General features: G+C 38.3%; 1 protein-coding gene across 2 annotated transcripts; it reads left to right on the forward strand.

Moving 5' to 3' along the window:
- The first annotated feature begins 320 nt into the window (after nt 1-320).
- LOC127654199 (RNA-binding protein 26-like) lies at nt 321-22849 on the forward strand. 2 transcript variants are annotated; one of them, XM_052141274.1, is made up of 22 exons: nt 321-676; nt 1959-2077; nt 4139-4275; nt 4410-4501; nt 4593-4837; nt 4925-5188; nt 5837-6076; nt 10384-10524; nt 13138-13272; nt 13392-13503; nt 14773-14932; nt 15018-15182; nt 15482-15601; nt 15682-15741; nt 15885-16007; nt 16751-16825; nt 17089-17256; nt 17724-17828; nt 18019-18222; nt 18315-18401; nt 18701-18814; nt 22031-22849. In XM_052141274.1, the coding sequence occupies exons 1-22, from the start codon at nt 618-620 to the stop codon at nt 22118-22120; spliced, it is 3015 nt and encodes a 1004-aa protein (XP_051997234.1). In that variant the 5' UTR covers nt 321-617; the 3' UTR covers nt 22121-22849. The 2 variants fall into 2 exon arrangements, with proteins under 2 accessions (XP_051997234.1, XP_051997235.1); XM_052141275.1 differs by having other exon boundaries at nt 4413-4501.
- Nucleotides 22850-24197: the final 1348 nt, after the last annotated feature.

Consider the following 24197-nt stretch of genomic DNA (forward strand, 5'->3'; position numbering starts at 1 on the left):
TCCGTATTAATTAAATCCATGAGGCACGAGACATGTGATCATAACATGGCAGCCACCATGAGGGGGCATTTCATGTAGATTTAAAAAGCTTTTTTAAGGTTACTGATGTGACTAGAGTCTTCATTCCATGTGAGAGTGCTCATGATTTTATTCGTATGCTTCAAAATTACAATACATTTTTAAGTAGTGCGCCTTTAAAGTGTGATTCTGATGCTGCCTGCACACCCAGGTCCCTCTGAGAAACTCTCTGGACGTTTGACTGAGTGCGGCCGCGCGCTCTCGCGAGGTCTGCCCGCGAGAGTAAACAGTCGCCATTTCTCTAAAGTAAGAAAGAAGAGCTGAAAGTGTGGCGGACAGTTCGGTCACATTTACGCAGAAATCTGTCCCGATAGAACCTGAACTACTGACCACATCTGAGTTTTCCGTTACCGGCCATCTTCCTCCGTGGTTGTGTTATTATATGTGATATTTCAGCTGGAGTTTATGAGGACAGCGCATAAGTGAGTGACTGAGGCCTGGCAGTACAAACGCACTGCAGCCTGACTGGAGCATAAGCACCCTGCAGCTCATCTTTCTCACAGGGGCAGAACTGCAGAAAAATACCCCTGCACTGAAAAATGATAATTGAAAACCTCGATGCCTTGAAGACATGGCTCTCGAATACTCTTGAACCCATGTAAGTGAGGTTGCCGGTGCAATGTGTACTTATGTGATGCTCGTACACGTGATTTATGTCAATATTTTGCTTTATGTTATGCTTAATATAATTTTCATGTCTTCATGAATGTCTATGTGTAGAAAGGTTTCTTAAAGATGGCGTTCCTTTCAAATACATTTACTGAAAACACGTTAAGGGAATGTTAACCCAACGCGTTGACAATTCTGTCATCGTTTACTCTCCCTCATGAGGGAGAATGACAGACTCCGTCACCATTCACTTCACTTGTATGTGATAAAAAAGAAAGTGAATGACAATTTTCACTTTTTGTTTTAACTTTCCCTTTAAATTGTAGTCCTTTTGAATATTTATGTTAATTTTTATAAACTCTAAGGCTTTTCATAGCAGTCATAGATTTACCAGCCATTGTTTTCTATTTAAGAGAGCCTAAATAAAGTTGTTGTGAAGTTTTTCTAAAGTGGTTGTTTTGGCATCAAGGACAGGTAGAGTTGAAGTCTGAAGTTTACATACACTTCAGTTGAAGTCATCATAACCCATTTTTAAACTACTCCACAGATTTCATATTAGCAAACTATAGTTTTGGCAAGTCGTTTAGGACATCTACTTTGTGCATGACACAAGTAATTTTTCCAATAATTGTTTACAGACCGATTGTTTAACTTTTAATTGACTATCACAATTCCAGTGAGTCGGACGTTTACATACACTAAGTTAACTGTGCCTTTAAGCAGCTTGGAATATTCCAGACAATGATTGTCAAGCCTTTAGACAATTAGCTTCCTATATGAGGTGTGCTGAATCATATAACTTAGGAAGGAGACACATTCTGCCTCCTTGAGATGAACATAGTTTAATGCGAAAAGTGTAAATCAATCCAAGAACAACACCAAAGGACCTTGTGAAGATGCTGGAGGAAACGGGGAGACAAGTATCTATATCCACAGTAAAGGCAGTCCTATATCAACATAACCTGAAAGGCTGCTGCTCAGCAAAGAAGAAGCCACTGCTCCAACACCGCCTTAAAATAGCCAGACTACAGTTTGCAAGTGCACATGGGGACAAAGATCTTACTTTTTGGAGAAATTTCCTCTGGTCTGATAAAACAAAACTTGAACTTTTTGGCCATAATGACCATCGTTATATTTTAAGGAAAAAGGGTGAGGCTTGCAAGCCGAAGAACACCATCACAACTGTAAAGCAACCGTTTTCCTTATGTTTGCACTTGTGTGACAGCAGATCTTTTTGGGTTTAATGTAAATTAAATGTATTTTACCCATAGATGTGATGCCGATCCTTCTGCACTTGCGAAATATGTGGTTGCCTTGGTGAAGAAAGACAAATCCGAGAAGGAGTTGAAAGCACTATGCATTGACCAATTGGATGTATTTCTCCAGAAAGGTAAAGTTACACTGTATAGCTCATGGTTATAAAATGGTGGTGATGCAGTTCTCAAGGGGGCTGTTGCTCAAACTAAGACAAGACCCCTATCTAGATGTCAATTTGGTTGCATTTATTCCTTGAAGTTAGATCTGACTCCATTATTTGGTTGATAGGTTAAAGACATAGTCATTTATTCACTCCTGACTTTCATGACTTTTTATAGGGTTATCAATATACAATATGAGGTTCACGATTCAATATATCTCAAATTCGATATGATGACACTTAAATGACAAAGTACGGCAGAAAATTTTGTTTATTTAAAAATCCTTATGTAAAATGTACATTTATAATTTTTATCAAAATATAGTTCTTTAATACACAATTTAAATGCTCAAAGTTTAAATAATAAGAGTTCCACACATACCTTTCACTATAAGAATAGATCACAAAAAAAAAGTTTTCAAAAATAGTGGACTACATTTAGGCTGATTGGGTGCAGAGCAACCAATAGAACTGAACAGATAATATAATAGTGATATGAGCTGTCAATGTTTGAAATAATGTGTACAATTTACAAGTAATAACATTAAGTTTACATTCATATAACAAGTGCTATAATGGTACTGTCACTTTAAGAGTTTAATGTGCATCTCACAGACTCACACAGGTGTTTCTATTCATTTATTAACATGAGAGAATTCTTCTTTTTTTTAGCGCATCCGTGTTATTAAAATTAATAATTCTTTTTACTTTTTTTATCTGACTGTAAAGAACAGAAAGGATATTAAAAGGCACATTATTCAATGAAAGTGGAGTGTGGGATCTCATCTTTGGACACAAATTACATGGAAAAAATGGTCCGTTGTAATCTCAAGCACTTTTCAACAAAACAAGGTGATTTTCCAGGTATTCCAGTACTTAAATTCCTAAAAGCTAAATTCAGGCACTTTAAACACTTCAAGGACCTTGCGTGAACCCTGTAAACAGCGTAGAAAAAAGCGAAGCAGGGGTATAATCAAGTGATAGCGAGATTATGATGTTTAATGGATCATTTCATTTATGATCACATGGACTGAAAACAATGTTTCAAATGTCTAAATATCGAGTTTTGCCTTGATATGGTGCATAATTTTTTGTTTGTTTGCAATATATCAAAATTCGATAAATTGTCCCATCCCTACTAAATAATGAGAGCATTTTCATTATGGGTTGAAATTTTCCTTTTAATCCTTGATGCCAGGAGAAGATCATAATGGCCTTTGTTTAAATGTAAAAATTGCTATAAATGTATACAGACTTTCAGGATTGTCTGTGTTCTATGAATTCCTATTTCTGTTAAAGGAAAAGTCCACCCAAAAATGACAATTCTCTCATTATTTACTCACCCTCATTCCATCCCAGATGTGTATGACTTTCTTTCTTCTGCAGAACACAAAGATTTATAGAAGAATATTTGAGCTCTGTATGTCCATACAATGCAAGTGTATGGTAACCAAAACTTTGAAACTCCAAAAAGCACAAAGGCAGCGTAATCCATAATCAGTGGTTTAATCAGTCTACTGAAGTGGTTCAATAGGTTTTGGGTAAGAACAGACCAAAATGTAACTCCTTTTTCACTGTATGTTTTTCCATTGCAGTCTCAAGGCACAGTAATGATTTCAAGCTTGATTACACATGTGTGTGATTGATAGATGGTGTTAAGAAGTGTAATCGAGCTTGAAACCATGATTGCCAAGGAGACTGCTGATGTCAAGATGTATAGTGAAAAATGTGTTATATTTTGGTCTGTTCTCACTCAAAATAGATGGGATCACTTCAGAAGACATGGATTTTACCACTGGAGTAAAATGGATTACTTTTATGCTGCCTTTATCTGCTTTTTAGAGCTTCAAAGTTTTGGTCACCATTTGCTTGTATTGTATAGACCTATAGAGCTGAGATATTCTTCTAAAAATCTTCATTTGTGTTCTGCTGAAGAAAGTCATGCCATCTGAAATGGCACGAGGGTGAGTAAATAATTTTTAATTTTCATTTTTGGGTGAACAATTTTGTTTTAACATGTTTTTGGTTGTGCAGAGACACAGACATTTGTGGATAAACTTTTTGAATCTGTGAACGCAAAGAGTTACCTACCTCAACCCGAGCAGCCAGCTTCCACAAGCAGAATTGAGACTATCCAGCGCACAGAGAAGGATGAATCAAAGAGAGAAGAGGTCAAATAAAAAAAATAATTGAAACTAAAATTCCATCAGATATTTGTCAACATTCATTTTAAATGATAGTATGTCCTTAAATTTAACCTAAACATTTTTGTATTTTTATTTTTTCATTTCTGTTTGTGCAAAAGCAGCCAAGCCGAGATGAGGAAAGAGAAAAAAAATTCCCCAGGAGAATAAACCACAGTCCTCAGTCTAGCTCCAGATATGGCCGAGACACCAGGTGAGACTAACATTCCATAGTCATTGTTTTTCCAAAATGCCATACTAGCTACACTGTCACCAGTGTCTAAAGTCTTTAAATGCATTTGCAGGAGAGATGACCGCAAGAAAGATGACCGCTCCAGAAAGCGAGACTACGATCGCAACCCACCCCGAAGAGACTCGTACAGAGAGCGCTACAACCGCAGGAGAGAACGCAGCCGCAGTTACAGTCGCAGTCGTAGTCGCAGCTGGAGTAAAGACCGCAACCGTGACCGGGACAGAGAGAGAGATCGTGACAGAGATAGAGATCGCAGCCGATCACGAACTCGCTCAAGGAGTCGTAGCAGAAGCAGAGGTGTGACTATTCACTGTTCTCAGTTTGGCGTAGTTTATTGTCTATTATAAATTGCATGATATATTTTCAAACCTATTGCCTTTCTAGAGCGAGATTCTGGAAAGTCAAAGTACGACCACAGTCGTCCTGAGCGTCAGGAGGGGACTGCCGCCGATGGCTTCAACCCCACACCTCTTACTCCTGGAAACTCCTCTGCTCATTTCCCAGTGCCTGCCCTCAGTAGCACGATCACTGTCATCGCCCCCAGCCACCATGGAAACAGCACCACAGAGAGCTGGTCGGAGTTCCCTCAGGATCAGACGCCCTTCGGCAGAGGTGGCCCACCAAGGAAACGCTGCCGTGACTATGATGGTAATGAACCTCTTGAGTTTTTAACTTGCTGACCTTTTTAGTTGTTTCCAATGCATAAACATCTTATTGCAATGTGAAAATATCCATACGTTATAAATTAGAATGCTTATACTTCCATTAGTTTGCAGTGAATGTGGCTCTTTTCCAATGTAATTTATGCCTTTTAAAGTGTTGTGGTGTTTGCTGAGCAACATGCTTGCTCCAAGGAATCAGTTGTGGGTCTAGTTTTTGAGGAGCTTTGGAGTGTAGTTGCTTCCTATGTACCATTCCAAATCGGCCTCTTAAGAGCAAGGGCATATCAAGATATTAATATTAATTAAAAGCCAAAAAAATCTTTTGGGCTAAGTTTTCACCAAAATGAGTTTTTACTAAATTTTCCCTTAACAACAGTAAAGCAGTCACACTCCGAAATAAAAATGTATGCATTTTTAAACTATTTTATAAAAATATATTTGAAGTCAAAATAATATCTGATATTCTGGATGGGCCCAGGCCCACCCCTGGCCACCCTGCTTAAGAGGTTTCATTCATAGTACTGCCTAGTATGTAGGCAGTAGACAGCAAGGCAGCTCACTTGGTTTTAGAACAGATCTTAAGTTCGTTACAGAGTAACCAATGATTGCAACTTTTGATTGTGTTGTCTTGCAGAGAAAGGCTTCTGTATGCGAGGAGACATGTGTCCTTTTGACCATGGCAGTGACCCAGTGGTGGTGGAGGACGTTAATCTTCCCAGCATACTTCCTTTCCAGCCGCCACCACTTCCTGTGGTGGACGGGCCACCTCCGCCTGGCCTCCCACCTCCTCCCTCTCTCCTGAACCCACCAGTGAACCTCAGACCCCCTGTGCCCCCACCGGGCACCATGCCTCCCAGCCTGCCCCCTGTTGCAGGTACGACCCATCACATGCATAACTGTATGCAAAAATAGATGATGTATGGTAGTGCTGCACGATTAATCATATCGCAATCGCGATGTCGTCCTGTGCGGTTATATGATGGCAAAATGCTGTGATTAAATTAAATAAGTGCATGTGTGGACATGACAGCCCATTCTCTCTGAGAGCTGTTTGCCCATTTTCTACACCGCTAATAAAAAGATGACCAGTCAGTCTCAGTTTAGGGAGTGGCACGTGTGGTCATGTCATGTGAGTTTCCGGTGTGCAGCGTGGAAATCAGGTGAAGATGGATGCCGAGCACTGAACTGATGGCCAAAAAAAATAACACCGATCACGGCTTGGCGATATATCTTTATTTCATCCTTAATTCAAGTTCATATAATACGGGGAGTGTGCCATGCAAATAAACACAAACTCCAAAACTGTTGTTCTCTGTGCGGTCGGGAGAGATATAAAGTTCTGCCGGGTGATGCGCACTCTAACACGGAGACGCTTGTCTCACCCCCGCTGCTTGCAACGTGTAGCATCATTGATGAGCATCGTGATAAGATCAATCTTATGTGAAAAATATATATATATATATATATATATATATATATATATATATATATATATAATGGTTTTGGATGGACAAGATTGACAAATGCTTATCAATAATACTCTTATGGCTAAAATGTTTACAGTGTTCAGTGGCTAAAATATCAATATGATTAAATGTTACTAAAATATGACTAAAATGTCAACAGTTTTCATTGACTAAAACTACATTAAAAAGCCCAGTAAACAAAGCACAATTACAGATGTGTTTGCGAGTGTCACGCAATATGACAAGTCTTCACAGAGACATAAAGAGTCATGATGCACCGTTAGCAAAGTGGGATTTCAGAAAATGATCCACACACTGGACGAGGTACCAGCGATAAGTAGAACTTTTTAGAAAGAGGATTTGGAAATACCAGTTGGTCATTTAAAAAACAAACAAAAAAAACACAACCAACAGCAGTTTTAGTGGTTGAGTGAACCACACTTTTATATCCAGTTTCCTTTTCAAAAGAGTTTATAGAAAGTACATGTTACATCCTGATTAAATGTCCATGTTTGTTTAGACAATCTTAATTTCATGAAAATGTGTGTGTTCTTATTTATTGTTCCATTTTATTTAGGTGTAATATTGAGAAAATAACAAGTTTGCAGTAATGCAAAGATGTTATTTAATTTTGTAAAAATATTTTTATTTGAAAACACTGCATTTATAGTTGTTGTTGCTAGTTTGTATGTTTGATTTGAGAAATACACATTTCAGCATTATCAGTACCTCTACATTTGTGCATTTTCCTTGATAATAGGGGTGTAACGATACACTCAGCACACGCACGATTCGATATGTATCACGGTACTGGGTTAACGATACAATACGCATCACGATATTTTGAACAAAATTTAAAAAAAAATAAACATTCAAATAACAGATTTATTTCCAAAGCATTAACAATTTTCAATAACTTTCTTTGTTGTATTTTAACCTTCTATATGTAAATTAACAATTGACTAGGTGTCACTGAACAATAAAACTTAATTTTAACATGAAATTAGAATTAAGATAAGCCTAAGAGAGAAACTCTTAAAGCAGTAAAAGTGCAAAAATAAAAAACATTAAAACAAATATTGTTCTGTTCAAGTAAGCTCAACTCAACACAAACCGCTTGTGGGTTTGTTTGGATTACTTACGGTTACAGTACACCAACATGCAAATGGATTGACAAACACACACAAATGCAAATACCGTAATTTCCGGACTATTGAGCGCACCTGAATATAAGCAGTACCCACTGAATTTTTTTACATTTTTTATTTTGGACATGAATAAGCCGCACCAGTCTATAAGCCGCAGGTGCCTACCGGTACATTGAAACAAATGAACTTTACACAGGCTTTAACAAAACACGGCTTGTAACAAAAATAAATATGCTTTAACGAAACACGGTGTGGCAGCGGGGGCGTGGTCAAGCCCCCCCGTCCGGGAGAGAAAAGCGGTAAGGGCGCTTACACCTGAGCTAAATTATGTCTTAACACCTATGTCTAATTTCAGTAAGCATGGGGAGAGTGGCATAAAAAGGCAGCAGCCACAGAGCTGAGAGAGTGACACACGTCAGTCTAGTGTTGGCGCATAGAAGAATTGAGAAACTTTGATTGTAAACATTGCTGTGGCCATTAAAAGCCTTACCTGGAACGTCAAGTGCCCTGCTGAAAACTGTCACACTGGTCCCCGTGTGACAGTTTTCCTAAGAAGGACACATGAAGCAGGGCACTTGAAATTAGACACCGGTGTTAGACGTAATTTAGCTCAGGTGTAAGTGCCCTTACCGCTTTTCTCTCCCGGACGGGTGCTTGACCACGCCCCCGCTGCCACACATGGCTTGTAACAAAAAATAAAAAATTAGCAGTAAACAGTAGCCTACCAAGAAAGACATTGGTCACTATCTTCCTCGTCCTGTGCACTGAAGTCATCTCCTTCGGTGTCGGAGTTGAATAGCCTCAGAATAGCCTTAGATTTAGTTGTCTTTTTGCACTGAGTCAATTCCTCACGCTGCTGTTTCCAACGTCTTATCATCGACTCATTAAGACCAAGCTCCCGTGCAGCAGCTCTATTTCCTTTTCCAACAGCCAGATCAATCGCCTTCAACTGGAAAGCAGCATCATATGCGTTTCTCCATGTCTTTGCCATGATGAGGGTGACAAAATGACTACCGTAATCAGAATTATCGGAAGTTTGACCGCGCTCGATTTAATCTAAACGGTAAACAAAAAAAGTTGTTTGACCTTAACCCGTTCGGCAATTTGGTCTAATGAAAGCTTCACGCCGGCAAAAAACTGAGCACATCACAGAATGTTTGTTTTATTTATTTTTTTTATAAAATTTGAAAGCGGGAAAAATCCATATATTAGCCGCGTCATTGTTTAAGCCGCGAGGTTCAAAGCGTGGGAAAAAAGTTGCGGCTTATAGTCCGGAAATTACGGTACACAGTTTCTCACACAATTAGTAATGCATACATACCTGCTGTAACTGGTTCGATTTGTTCAACCGGAGGATAACCTCTTTGCGTTGTTCAGGGAGTAAGTGGGGCAACAATCAACATCTGGGGTCCAAGGCAGTACTCTAGCAGATAATTCTGTTCCTCTGTGTATCTGCTTGAGAGGTTTTGCAGGATGGCTGTTTTCATGTTAGCTATATTTGTAGAGTATTTCTCGTCATGCTCTGTTCGAACGTGGATTTCAAGTTCACAATGAGTGACAGGGTGGCGCTCTTTTCATTAGATCAGGACGGTGGTGACTTTTTTTTTTTAGCGGTTTAAGAAGGTTTACTATTTCTTAGGCATCACTGATGTCGGCGCTATTCAGAGTATCGAGTTGACGGGCATTTTTGTGCACCTCTGTGCTCAAGAGGGCTGACGTTATAGTTGCTCGATATAGCGATATAGCTTGTTGCTCGATATAGCGTTCCAGCATTTCCATTGAGATGTTCCATCGTGTAAAAACATCCATGATAAGATTGTGATGCAATCTCAAGCATCTTTTGAGCAGCAGCTGTTGCTGTGGCACTGCGGTGAAGGAAAGCCACGACTTTCCTCACGTGACAAAGCAATCGACTGATACAAGGAGCATGCAATCCTGTTTGCGAAGCAAGTTTAAATGTATGCAAAACCCTTAATATGAGGAGACAACCCAGCTTCTCTCACTGCCACCTCCATAATAATTTAATGATTTACATGTAATGTTTACTGTGAAATTTGAAAATGAATTTTATTGTAGTGTGTGTAAAGAGCTCAAGGGGCTGCATCTGTAACTGTTGGCAGGCTTCTGGGGTTGGAGAGGGGCGTGTGTTCGGTCTTCAGGAACCGTGACACAGGATCGTGGATGTTTGTATCGCGATTTCGGTTGTGGTTTGCGTATCGTTACAGCCCTACTTGATAACCAAGCAAGTTGACTCATGTTACCATTTGTTTATTATATCGCAATATTAGCCTCAATAATGACATTTTCCCCAAATCGTGCAGCCCTAATGTATGGTATGAAAACTATGTGATATAAAGATCCATTTAGATAAGAATTTAATAGCTTTTTTCCACCAGCATTGGTCGTGTTTAAGTTTTGAAATGCTTTAAACTGTGCCAATCAAAAAAAAAAAAAAAAAGTACAAGCAATATTCTGTTCTATTCTAATGTGTTTTTTTTTTTCTTTGCTTGGCCTTTGAAAAATAATTATTGACACAGTTGTTCTGACCTTTAACTTCTCTCGTTCAGGTCCTCCTCCTCCTCTTCCTGCTCTGCAACCGTCTGGTATGGACGGCCCTCCAAACTCCATAACCAGCTCTGTGCCCACTATAGTGACTTCAGGGATCCGGCCTCCGATCACTCAGCCCCCACCTTCCCTCTTCACATCAGGTATGTGTTCTAGATGCACAGCAGGGTTTATTTATAATCCAGTAATAAAGTGATGGCTCATAAGTTGTTGACATGTAATGTCAAATCTTGAGCCTGCACATTCATTTTCAAATGAATTCCCCTTATGAGGAATTGTGTAAATGAAAGTAAATAATCTGTTTTTTTTTTAGTGCAAGAAATCTTGAATAACACTGTAAGTGGACTTTGATACTTTTGAAACGGATATGATAGTGTAGAAGTGTTTCTATTGTTGCACGCAGACCTCAAAACTGATGTGACCAATTTCAATTCAAGAGACTTTTCTAGTTTAAAGCAATATGGAGGAAGTCAAGTCAAACCTCTGAAACAGTAGGCAGCCCTGACATGCCAAAAAGCACTGAGGAAAAGAGCAACACTGTGCATTCATTACACATCATCACCTTTACAAAGTTGTTTCACGGTTTTACATTAGTAAAATTAACTGTTCTATTTTGACAAAGTTATAGTTTCACATGAAATAATCTATAGGTAGAATCTATCAGACCTCTCTTTTTTTATATCAACAGCGTCAGTGTTAAAGTTTCGAAATGTTCTTCGGCTAGTATTTATTTTTTTCATCAATATATAATTTATTATTATTATTAGCCTACTATTATTTAAGACTAGCTACATTGACCTAACAATGGTAATGAGGAGCCTTTCCTCCTGTGTAATTTTGCTTCAATGAGGTTAGGAAACAATTAGGAAATTAGGAAACAAACGGGATAATAATGGGCTCATAGCATATAAATAAATATGCTCTTAAATTTTTAAATTGGGAGAGAAAACCTCCTGTAGCTTTTGGTTGTTGACATCAATAGCAAAAATAATGTAACTTGATGCATGCCCTTATACTTGTAAACCATGAACAAAACTACACAAGATAAAAGGAAATGCGACTCAGGATACATTAAATACAGGTTACGTTTTTACTATGGTGAGTTGCCACTTGATTTCCTATGTAAAATCTGGGTCCCGAAGCAAAACTAGTTGAGAACCACTGGTGTAGAATATGGACAGGCAGCTTCTCATCCAAACAAATATATTAACGGACATGGAATAGTAATCAGAGGTAAAATTATTGTTTTAGAAGAGCGCATGGAGTGATGGAAGATGCATGAAACTAGCAATGCAGAAAATCGGTTACCTGAGACAGCCGTCAATTATACAGTTTTAAGGTCTTTATACACTGAAAACCCTAATAAGTAGATTACTCTGAGTAAATTCGCTCCCTCAATTGAATTGAGTCATAGCTTCACCAAAACTTGTGTAATTAAGTTCACTTAACTTGTTCATATAGAATGAACTTAACAATTTAAACTAGGGTAACTAGATGCAAGTAGACTTATATCAGATTTGCTGTTTAAATGTTGTTTGAACTTAATAATTTTAATTGAATTGACAAAAATGTTGCTAAAATAATGAAGATTTAACTGTTTCAGGGGCCAGTCATTAAATAAACTTATTTATCCAAAGAAATGCATGTATTAATAACTATTAAATGCCCCAATATGAGTCCTTTGACCAAGGAAGCATAATTAAATAATTCAAGCGCAAGGCAGTGTGGGTATTCCCCATAGCCACAGTTTTGTAGTTTGAGTTATTTACACTTAACCTTAAGTCTATCGATTTTTGAGAAAAATAAGTTCAAGGTTCAAACTTGACCTCAAGTAATTTGAAATTAAATCTGAAGTATGTAATTCCTGCGACACTAGCGCCACCAAATGGAATGGACCATTTTCACAGACTGTGATGCGTTTCTTTCTTGTTTAGCAGCATAAATCTCATGATTTATTTTTAGATGATAAATGTTTTTAAATATTGAGTGTAAATTTATAAATGTTTTTAAATATTGAGTGTAAATTTATACCGTTATGCTTTGTTATATTACCCTGGAATTTGTTTAAAATAAATAAATAAATAAAATATTAATAAAATGAGGGGATTTCAGTTACAGTTGAGAGAGTGACAGTAAATTTGGTCTTGATCCACCACTCTATTTTTTTCCTCTTCTGGAAAGTCATTCAAGTGTAACAGTGGATTTTTACTTTTGCTCTTGGAGCAAATGGTTCAGTGAAAATAATGTTTGCTGTGGTCTCCCATTCACTGCTGTTGAAGTTTACCATGCTATCGTTTACGTACGCCTTCCATAACCCGGCGTGTGGAAAAAGGTCTAGTGCAAAAATAAACTTCTTAAAATGGTGAAGACGCCCCACATTTGCCGTTGGTCAAACAAATAGATAGTCCTGCCCCCAACTCGTGCCATTGGTTGAGTAACGTTGTTGGTGCGGATTCAAAACAGAGCAACTTTCTTAGTGCCAAAGAAACGCAGTGCTTTCAGTTTGCGAGAAAATTAACCTGTGAATGGCTTTATTTGAGTTGTCTGCATATTAAGCTGGGATAGGAGAAAGTAGTTTAACACATAAAAAGTTAAATACTTCAGATTTAAGGCAACTGGATTTTTCCAGTATTGGCAACCTTAGAGTTTACAGTGTACAGAAATATTTAAATCTAGAATGCTGCAATTGTTGCAATTGTTGTTGTTTTATAATTATGGCATTATACTTGTTGTTTTTATTTTATTTGTTGATATAGACTCTTTTGAGCCAGATGTGTATAATCCCGAAGCTCCCAGCATGAACTCGCGGCCCATGTACAGACACCGGGTAAACGCTCAGCGGCCTAACCTTATTGGTCTGACCATGGGAGAAGTGGATCTGCCCCCTAGAGGTAAAAGAAGAACAGTCATCTCTCCTAAACTGGCTCTTTATGAATATAAGTCTTGCGCTCTTTAAATAAGAGCGCTTCTTTCTCTTTGCTGTGCTCTTTATTGTGTGTAATTCTTTTAGAGAAAATGTCAAACAGCAACAGTATGCGGATAGTTTTGGAAACAGACTCCAGGAAGAGAGGGGCTGGAATGCATGACAGAGTGATTCCTGCAAAGAAACCCTGGTTTGACAAGTATGAAGGCATCATTATTATTTAATAATTTTTAGAGTTTCTCCCCAATTTGGAATGCCCAATTCCCAATGCGCTCTAGGTCCTCATGGTGGCGTAGTGAGGACGAATCTCAGTTGCCTCCAAGTCTGAGACCATCAATCCATGCATATCACGTGGCGTTACCGTGAAGACTCGCGCTATTCTCTGTGGCACCCATGCACAACTCACCATGTGCCCCACTGAGAGCGAACCACATTATAGCGACCACGAGGTGGCAGTGGTCGCTATAATACAAATTAAGAAAGCTAAGTCATTGTTCTTTGAAAGTCGGTCTCTTTGAAAAGGTATCAAATGTCCATCTTAAGCGCGAGAGTGAATATGCACTGCGAGAAAAAATTATGAGTCTTATGACAGAATAGTGCTAGATTAATCTCCTATATATAATTTTGAATATAATGCTGTGGGGGAAATATAGTCCTAATGGTCAAATGCGATGTCTGAATTTTATAACATTTTAGAGCCTTTAGTATAATATTTTAAATGTAATCAGTGATTACTTTATCTGAGAAAAATACACAATTTATTTAGAATATTTTAAATGTTTGCAATAATTTGAAAGCATATATAAGCAGCCATATCACCCTGTAGCTCAATACCTTTTGCCCACTGAAGCTAAGCAGGGTTGAGCCTGGTTAGTACCTGGATGGGATATCTCCTGGGGAAAGCTAAGGTTGTTCCTGTAAGAGGTATTAGGGAGGCCAGCAGGGGGTGCTCACCCTGCGGTTTTTGTGGGTCTTAATGCCCCAGTATAGTGACGGGGACACTAAAAGGCTCCGTCCTTTGGATGAGATGTTAAACAGAGTTCCTGACTCTTTGGCCATTAAAAATCCCAGGGCATTTCTTGTAAAGAGTAGGGGTGTAAATCTGGTGTCCTGGCCAAATTCACCAAACTGGCACTTCTCAGTCATGGCCTCCTAATTGTCCCCATCCATTAATTGGCTCTATAACTCACTCCTCTCCACCAGTAGCTGGTGTGTGGTGAGTGTGCGCCAAGTGGATGCTGCACACTGGTGGTGGTTAAGGAGTCACACCCGTTCAATGTGTAAAAAACTTTGAGTGTAGTGTCTTAAAGCACTATATAAATGTAATGTTCATTCATACATTAATTCCTATATCTAACGTGATTCTGTATTAACAAGCAGGGCTTATTAAAATGTGCATTTATTTGTCCTCTGTTTGTTTAATTGACCTAACTGAATATTTTAAAAACAATTTTCGTTTGCTCCTCAGACCAAACTTCAACAAGCCCAACCATCATGGCTTTCAAAGAAAGGTTCCTTACTCTTTAGCAAACACCAAACTGGCCATCAGACAGATTCCACCTGAACTCAACAACATCAGCAAACTCAACGAGCACTTCAGCAAGTTTGGCACCATCGTCAACCTGCAGGTACTGTGATTAACCTCTAGTGTGTCCATTGTCTGAGGTATTTCATGGTCACAGAAGGCTTATAGACATATTTTCTCTGTTTAAGGTGGCATATAACAATGACCCGGAGGGGGCGCTTATCCAGTTTGCCTCCCCTGAAGAAGCGAAACGGGCTATACAGAGCACTGAGGCTGTGCTGAATAACCGGTTCATCAAAGTACATTGGCACAGAGAGGACACAACAGATCACGCACATCCCACACCACTTCCGGTATGAAAATGTATTTTTTTATAATTATATGATTTATACATTTACAAATGCTGCATAATAATTAGCAAAATGCTGTTTAACATAAAAGCTAAATATTTAATGTATCAATTCCAAAAAGAAACATTTCAGTTTAATCAGAGAAATTGATAATGTTTAAGAATCTATTTTGTGAGCTATTTTCAATTGTAGCACAGAGTCTACATTTTAAATGCACACCTTGAGGTTCTACAAACTGAGACTATATAGATTTACTAGTGCTGTCTGTGTGCAGCTCTGATTGTGATCTGTCATTTGTGTAGAGTTTACAGGCCACCCAGGAGCCTCCAGTGACCACACTTAAACAGTCAGTCAAAGACCGGCTCGGACCCCTGCCCACACCCCACCCTGAACCCCTACAGGACTGCAGGGTTGCTCCACAGGTGAATGAACCCGTCTATGTTTGTGTATGGGTTCTTCTGTGTTTGCAGTCTAACAATGTCTGTTTTTCTATTTTCTATAGAATACAACTTCAGTGAAAGAACGTCTGGGCTTCTCTAAACCAGCTGGTCTTGGAGGAAAGGTTTGTTGTCTTGTAGTATCTGAGATGCCAGACTTTTGACTATTTTCACAAAGTCTGATCCACATTGCAGCTTTTTTTGTCCAATAGTGACCAGGCTAATCTCTCAGACAGCATTCTTGGTAAAATCTTGCACATCCTTACAGGTCTTTTCCACATCCACCGGCCTTACTAAGACGGTTTATAATCCAGCAGCATTGAAAGCAGGTCAGAAGGGGTTACAATTCAGTACAGCTGTCAGCCAAGAGGATGCCTTGAAGAGGAAACAGGTTTGTGTAAATATGCTACAAAGCAACTTGCAGGTGACATTTACTTGTCAGGCACAAGAGAGCACAACAGTTGGCCACCCACTTGTTCAGCGCCTGGGTTCTGGAAGTATTTTTCCCATTCGTTTTTTTGCATAGGCTTTTCATAAAATCCTCCCTAAAAGAGTTACAAGCCATTAACCACACCAACCAGCTCAGAGGTGAATCACAACATCAGAAACTTTGTTTTGAGGCAAAAAAAAAATTGAAAATCAGACAAAGGTACAAAGCTCTGTGTACTTAACATCTTTCACAAGGTTACAAACTGCAATACCATGAAGTATTGCAAATGTTGTAACTGAATAACAAACATTGGGAATGTATCAAGCTATTGATTTTAGGTTGTTGATTATAAGCATAGAAAAACATTTAAGTTTATTCCAAAATATTCTGATATGTACAATTAGATCATTCATTTAAAGGGATAATGACTCGATTACATCACTTACAGTGCATCATGGGAGTGGGCGATTGCTCCGAGGAACATTTTGCTGGCTTTCTCGGCCACTGTTCTCTGATTAGTGAACCGTTCTGTACCATGGGTAATGTCAGGAAAGGTCTGTCTTCTTAAAATGTTTGTAAGCTATCGTTGAAAATCTATGGAAACAATTTAGGGGATTTTTTTTCTTCCGGAACCAGACTTTTAAGCACTATTATTGCATTTTAGGGAAAGTTTGTCCTATATCTGTTTTGTGTTCTTTCACTAGGAGGCGCTGAAGCTTCAGCATGATGTCAGGAAAAAGAAACAGGAGATTTTGGAGAAGCACATTCAGACGCAGAAGGTGTGCATTAATCTTTATCTTTGTTACCACATATTAATAAAATAAAAATATACTTCTGTTTATGTTTTAGTGATAACTGCCAAGATAAAAATTTATTTGCATAACATTTAGACTACAGAACATATCTGAACTGTCTCGAATTAACTCTTCATAAGTATGAAGTACCATTAGCTTTTTGTTGTTGTTTGGCAGTTTTATTTTTCTCTCCGACTTAACATGATTTCATCAGTTTTGATTTTGTTTTGTGTGTGTGTGTCCTTCAGTTGCTCATATGTAAGCTGGAGAAGAACAAGTCCATGAAGGCAGAGGATAAAGCTCAGATCATGCAGACACTCACCACACTCACCAACAGCATCAGCAAACTACAGGGGGAGATCAAAGGACTGTCCTGTAACAATGCACTCAAGAGCACGCCCAAGAGCAAAGCCCAAGTACATAGTTTTGAGCACACCCCTTGTAGCCTAGTCAAGTTTGAAAATAAATATTAGCAAATTCAATTTAAACGATTCATTCTTTAAGTATTTCTCTATTAAATATAAATAAAAACATTGGTTTTAACTCAAGTAATTACTCAAGAGAAATAAATAGTAATAAAATAAAGAGCATAAAATAATCACAAACAATAACAAATAACAACAGTAGAACAAAGATACAAATTAAGTAAATAGTGCTTACATTTTTTTAGGTATCATACAGCAGTGTCAAGACTACTAATGCAATACTGTGTACTTCGAATACTGTAGAAAGAGTGGTATAGTCAATTTGGTGTTGAATTGGTACCAAAGTTAACTAAAGAAAGTCTGTTTGTGCAAATGTTAGATTTCTGGTAATATATGGACTAATGAGGGTTTGTTTTTTTCGATTTTTTACCTTTTTCTTCTGATGGACATGTTCACAGGCTCAGAAGGAGCTCCTGGACACTGAGTTGGACCTCTATAAGAAAATACAGGCAGGAGAGGACACTGCTGAACTCAAGATCAAATGCACTCAGCTACAGTTAGAGGTATGTTACCAGGAGAAATTTCATTTTTTAATTGTGTGAATGTACAACACCTATAACTAAACATTTTACATTTCAGTAATGTGAATATTTAGAGGGGAATAATATATGTCAGTAATTAAGATTTTAAATTGATGTCTCAAACCTGCCACAATGAGGCACTATAATACTTCATAAACTTTAATTTGTTCAGGCTGCCAAAAGGGGGCTCCTGACTCCAGGCCGTGGGAGGGGGGCCCACGCCAGGGGTCGGGGGGCCCTGAGGAGCCGGGGCCGGGGTATTCGGGGGCGTGGGAGAGGAGCTCCAGCTCATGCTGTGGTGGACCATCGACCCAGAGGTTTAGAGATCAGTGGCTTCAGTGAGGCCGATCGAGTCGACCTGCTGCCTCACTTTGCAGTAAGTAACTTAAAAGTGCATGCAAACAAACTGCTTGCAAAGAGAGGAGAGCATGTATTTGAGTCTTAACTGATATTCCTATGGTCCTCCAGCAATTCGGAGAGATTGAAGATTGCCAGATGGAGGATTCTAGACTAAGTGCCATCATTATGTACAAAAGTCGCGCTGAGGCAGAACAGGTACTCATGTGCTTCCCACAACATCCACACACATGCATATGAATGGTTGACACATAATTTGTTTACTTTGGCTTTTGTGATTTTTGATAAATTAATTTCTAAAAAGAACAAATATTCTTTGTCTCTTAATTAAAAAGTTCATAAAAGCTACATATTAGCAAAATGCTGTTTAAAGTAGTTTTAGGTTGTAAAGTATAGGATATCACACTGTAGGACTTGCCAACTTCCCAAAAGTGTTTCATGTCAACTACCCACATGCACACACTTTATATAGACTCTAAAGCAACTCTGTTCCTCAGGCAGCAATTCATGGTGTCCGGTTAAATAATCAAGAACTCCGTTTGGCCTGGCACAAACCTGCGCTCTCCCTCAACACTACAGACCCAGATGAGGCCGAACCTGAGGATGAGGAGGTACAGCCTTCACTGTTCAGTTGAAATGTGTGATGACTGCTGTGTTTGTTGATAATTCGGGGCTATTTGTATTCCAATTCCTTTGTTTGTGATTAGGGGTGGGTGGTTCTAAAATCTTAAATTACAGTATGAGTAATTTTATATCACGTGACTGTGTACATTACGATAAAGTTAGCTTTTCTGGGAGTTCAATAATAAAATGGGTTATACATTAAATAGCCAATTTGTAAGGCCTAATTTTCAGTAACCCAGTGAATTAAATGAAAGATACATAATCTCATTTGATTATTTTCTCTCTATTATTTGGAAGATGATAGATGCAGACTAAAAGATAACTTAATTCATAACATACAAGTCTGGCATCCAGGTCAAAAGATGGTGGATTTTGCAGAGACCAATAACTAATCTAGTGTAAAAGGTGGAGAACCAATTAATCAGGTTCATACCAAAATGGTCCAAAATGAATACATTTAAAAATAATTTTTTACCCAAAATCCCAATAACTACCAGAAAAAAAATTATTTGGTGCCTACTGACTGTATATTCACTAGGGGTGTATTGGTTTAAATTTCTCATGGTTCGGGGTTGTATCAAGGTTTTAGGGTCATGTCTTCGGTACGGTTCGGTATTTCAAATCCAAAGTGTAAATACACTATTTAGTAATGTACTGTAGTAAAATCAAGGTTACTATATGGAAACTACAGTATTACTGTTGTAAAGCAATGGTTAATTGTAACAAAACTATGATTTCTGGCTAGAAAATTATGGTGACAGCATGGTAGTCAATGTTACTTCAGCCATGGCTACTACAATATTACTATAGTAAAACCATGGTTTATTTTCGTTAGTGTCCTTAACTAAAAATAAACTGTCTCTAATTACTAACTCTACATTTTAAATTAATACCTGCATTATTACGCTGCATGCATCAACATAAAGTGTGTTTCAAACTCAACTCGACGGTTATTCAACATTCAGAATCTGTACATCACTATAGAAGAAATAAACTTGCTATTAAAATGAATAAGAGAGTGGATGTTGTAACATGCCTAGAGTATTTTAATCATACGTGGAAATCCCACATCTTCGTCAATAGAGTAAGTGCAACTTAACTTTGGCTATGAACACCCCAAGCGGTTTAGTTCTTGTTTCATGTCTTTCTGAAATAGCACAGAGTGCCTGTTTAAAGTGTGTCTGTGCAGTTTCGGCTCGCCTGCGGCTCTGTTCGCGTGCTATATATCCATGGGTGATGTCAGTGTAAATAGCTAAGCAAATATCGATATTGCCAGAATACAGCACTCGCGTCTAGCAATGTCTGCAAACAATGCCTGTGTTGGAAATGTTTTTTGTCCATGGCTGTTGTAATTGACTGCATAAAGAAAAAGTTCCCAGACAGAAGAATTGTGGCTTGTTTTCTCCGCTTGCCCTTTTGCCAACAAGCGCATGCAGAACCGGCTTGATAGAATAAATTATATTTAATTAAGAACTTAAACCAAAAGACACAAACACACACATATGACGGACAGCTGCCTGTAAATGCTCTCTCTCTGTTGCACCTCAGTCGGCCTTTATCACACTTGGAGGCTTGATTAGCCTGATAAGGGGCCTGTTGTGTAGAATCATGACCTGGCCCCGCCCTATGTTATCAACTGATTTAACATACTAACAGTTAATAGGACAGCTTCTCTCTGTAGATAGTTGACCTACATGAAACCGGTGAACTGTGTCTATCTACACATCTATACAGGTGTATTAGTGGAGGTTACAACTGCGCATGTCTATTTATTTTCTGTATGATCCAGATATGTTATTAAACTAGAGATGAACTGCAGAGCAAATGCTTACTGAACCGTGTTTGGAAAACTGTATGGTTCGGCTTTTTACTAAGAACAATTACACCCCTAATATTCACCAGGTGAGGGGTTTTGTGTATGTATATAAATATTAAGAACAAGAACAGAAAGCTGAGGCTTCAGTGGGCCTACCAACGGTGAACCTCTTCAGAAATCAAGATTCATCAGACCAGGCTATGTTTTTCAAGTCTTTAAATGTCCATTTTGGTTCAGCAGCCTCAGCTTTCTGTTCTTGATAGAAGTGGAACCCAATGTGGTCTTCTGCTGTTGTAGATGATCCGCCAAAAGGTTTGACATGTTGTGCATTCTGAGTTGCTATTCTGCTCACTACAATTGTACAGAGGGGTTATCCAAGTTACCATAGCCTTTCTGTGAGCTTGAACCAGTCTGGCCAATCTCCGTTGACCTCTCTCATCAACAAGCTCTTTCCTTCCCCAGAACTGCCGCTCACTGGATGTTTTTTGATTTTGGCACCATTCTGAGTAAACTCTAGAGACAGTTGCGCTTAAATCCCAGGAGATTAGCCATTACAGAAATACTCAAACCAGCCCGTCTAGCACCAAAAATCATGACACGGTCAAAATCACTCAATCGCACACACACTTTTCCCCATTCTGATCGATGATGTTAACAGAAACTGAAACTCCTGAACCATATCTGCATGAATTTATGCATTGCACTGCTGCCACATGATTGGCTGATTAGATAATCGCATGAATGTTATTAACTGAATTAGGTGGACCTAATAAAGTGGTCGGTGAGTGTATATACACAGTGTGTGTGTGTGTGTGTGTGTGTGTGTGTGTGTATATAGATATAATTTCCATATGAGGTTTAATGAGGAATAATGTTTATTATTATTCACAAGATATTAAGTTGGAGACACAATGTACATTTTAACTGTAGAATCTTCTAGTGCTGCTCACTGAGGAACACAACTATTGGCCTAGATTTTTGCAGATAACAGATAGTTCCAAAAAGCATCTATGGGCACCTCTTAATCAGTAAAACTGATATAATGTGTACTTCTAGCCTGACATTAGTATAACACCAGAGTTAAAAACAATAGACAGTTGCAAACAACTAAAGTCACAGTACAAGTTTGGGACATGTCCCACTTTGTAATTTCACATTACACTTGTTGCTCAGGAAAATGTTAAGCAGTCCTGCCCACTGATAGCCGAGGAAATATATTTACCATAAATGGTATGGTAATTTACTGTATAAATGGTATCGCAGAATCTCAGGTCACACCACGTCATATACGTTCATACTGCTCAGTCCTGTATGCGATTGATTATCTGTAAAAGTTTTATATTTGTGTTTCATTATGTCTGAATCTTTGTGTCCTGATTGGCTGTAGTTTGCCGATGATTCCCTCGTGGACGATTCTCTGCTGCAGGACGATGACGAGGAGGAAGAAGATAACGAGTCGCGCTCATGGCGCAGATGAAGACAAAGTCTTCTCTCCATTCCAGCGGCACTGCATCCCATAACCCGAGCAAGAGCATCTGATCTGCAGTTCTGTGTTTTGGAAAATGTTGTTTTTAATAAAATTTCATTGGATATTTTATTTTACTTAGAAACCCTGAGCAGTAAATGGAGTAAAGCTCCTATCAAAAGACTGTAAATGTACAAGATTGAGATGTAAAATAACATGAACGATTTGTTTTTTTGCCCTCATCTATTGTTTTGTATTGTCGAAACATGGACTAACTTTTGCCTGCTGCATTTGTTTTTTATTGGTCAAATATGCTGTCCCAGATTTCTTTTCAACTCTTCTGAAAATGTTAGACTGATAGTTTAAGACAAAAATATGAGGATTTTTTTCCAATTCAAAGATCACTGCAGAGCATTCTTGAGACATTGTTATGACAACATAATGAACGCTTTCCTTAGTATAATCAGCCTGATGAGGAAGATGCTTTTGTGTACATATTTTATGTATGAATTTTAATGGTTTGTAAGAATTCTTTGCTTCTGAATTACTCTGCTGGGTTTTGTTTTGAAATGTAAAAAATAATTAAAATAAAGAATTGAAATGGTCTAGAAAAAAATATCAGCTGATGGGAAGAAAAAAAGAGAAAAAAAAAGAGAAAAATATTTTGCTGCATTAGCAGTTTTAAGGAGAAAAATATCTATACAGCTGAATAGAGACCATTTCAAAATCCCCAAACCCCAATCCTCACAAAAAGAGCAATTTTCCAAAAATAATTCCATTGTACATGCCAGCAGGTAAGTAGCGCGCACACACAGCAAAAACAAAGGTAAACAAAGTTTTTCTTTTCTTTTTTTTGTTTAGCGCTGGCTATATTTTTTATTTCATTTGTTCATGGAGGTTTATTTACATATGGCCTTTTTTTTCCTTTATATTTGCAATTTATTTACATATGGATAAATATATATTATTTTTTTAGTTAATTATAATAATTATAATATTATTAAATATTAACTCTGCATTTTACCCATCATAGGTCAAAAGAAAATTTCCAAAAATAACTACTGTACCATGATATCAGCACAAGCAGCATAAACAAAGGTAAGCAGAAAGTTTCTTGTAAATCTGAAAAAAGGAGAAAAAAATTACTATTTTCTAATTTGAAATGTGCTTTGACGAGGGATGATTTACATAAAAATTTGACCAAAAAAATTATGCATGGATGAAGCTTGAGCCACGTATGTCATATCACAATTTTCTGAAACACTTCTTTCTTTCCTTCATGTTACTAATCGATAAATATGTCACATTCTTGATGGTCTTTTTTTTTTTTTCAACATTTCATTGTCAACCTCTGATAAAATTGTACACTTTTATCTCCTGCAGGACACTGAATCCAGTTTTTACAATATTTGTTGACCCTTGGTGCCTTCGCACGCTAGCCAGGCTCCATGCATCCGGCTCCCCCTCAAACCCAGAGCATTACATTTGCATAATGGAGAACGAATTACCCAGTCAGAGCTGTAGCAGTTGGTGATGTGGCTCTCCCACCTTGGTGCCTGTCAGAGAAACTCAGCTAATTGTGAGAAATTTGATTTGCTATTGTAGTGTGTCATGAAGCTCAGCTTTACCCCCACCAACTAAACCTCACCCAGCCCAGCAAGGGGGCCCTTAAATGGACATGTTCCCCACTTTCACCCCCTCGTTCATGGTCTCATGCTGTACTACTGTCCCAATTCCCCCCTTCTTCCATGACTAGGACCCGATCTCTCTTGTATACACTTTCGTTCAAGCCTAAAGTGTGTGTGCGCCCATTCGTCCCTAGTTAAATTTGACCTTTGACCTCAATCTCAACGTAATATAACATTTTAATAAGCTTTTTTGGGTCAGTTAATGTGTGGGTCGTCACTATGGAAATTGCCTAGAATTCAGGACGTTTTTTTGAGAGATGTAAAATGCGGTTCTTAAATAGGCTTATTTAATCTGAGGGCTACTGCGTCGTGGACCCCCACAGCCCAACTGCTCTGTAATGATGTGATGTATTTGTTAAGCCAAGCGTGTTTCCAGCGGAATACGCCGCGTAATGCATTTA

This window comes from Xyrauchen texanus, chromosome 13 (assembly GCF_025860055.1).
Source record: "Xyrauchen texanus isolate HMW12.3.18 chromosome 13, RBS_HiC_50CHRs, whole genome shotgun sequence".
In the NCBI taxonomy this organism is placed as follows: Eukaryota; Metazoa; Chordata; class Actinopteri; order Cypriniformes; family Catostomidae; genus Xyrauchen; species Xyrauchen texanus.

Bases quoted from the DNA above. Each gene is read 5' to 3' on its own strand.
- LOC127654199 (XM_052141274.1), top strand. From the start codon at position 618: ATGATAATTGAAAACCTCGATGCCTTGAAGACATGGCTCTCGAATACT. The intron at 10,525-13,137 runs GTATGTGTTCTA...TTGTTGATATAG, and splicing joins ACCTTCCCTCTTCACATCAG to ACTCTTTTGAGCCAGATGTG. The intron at 18,223-18,314 runs GTAAGTAACTTA...ATGGTCCTCCAG, and splicing joins ACCTGCTGCCTCACTTTGCA to CAATTCGGAGAGATTGAAGA.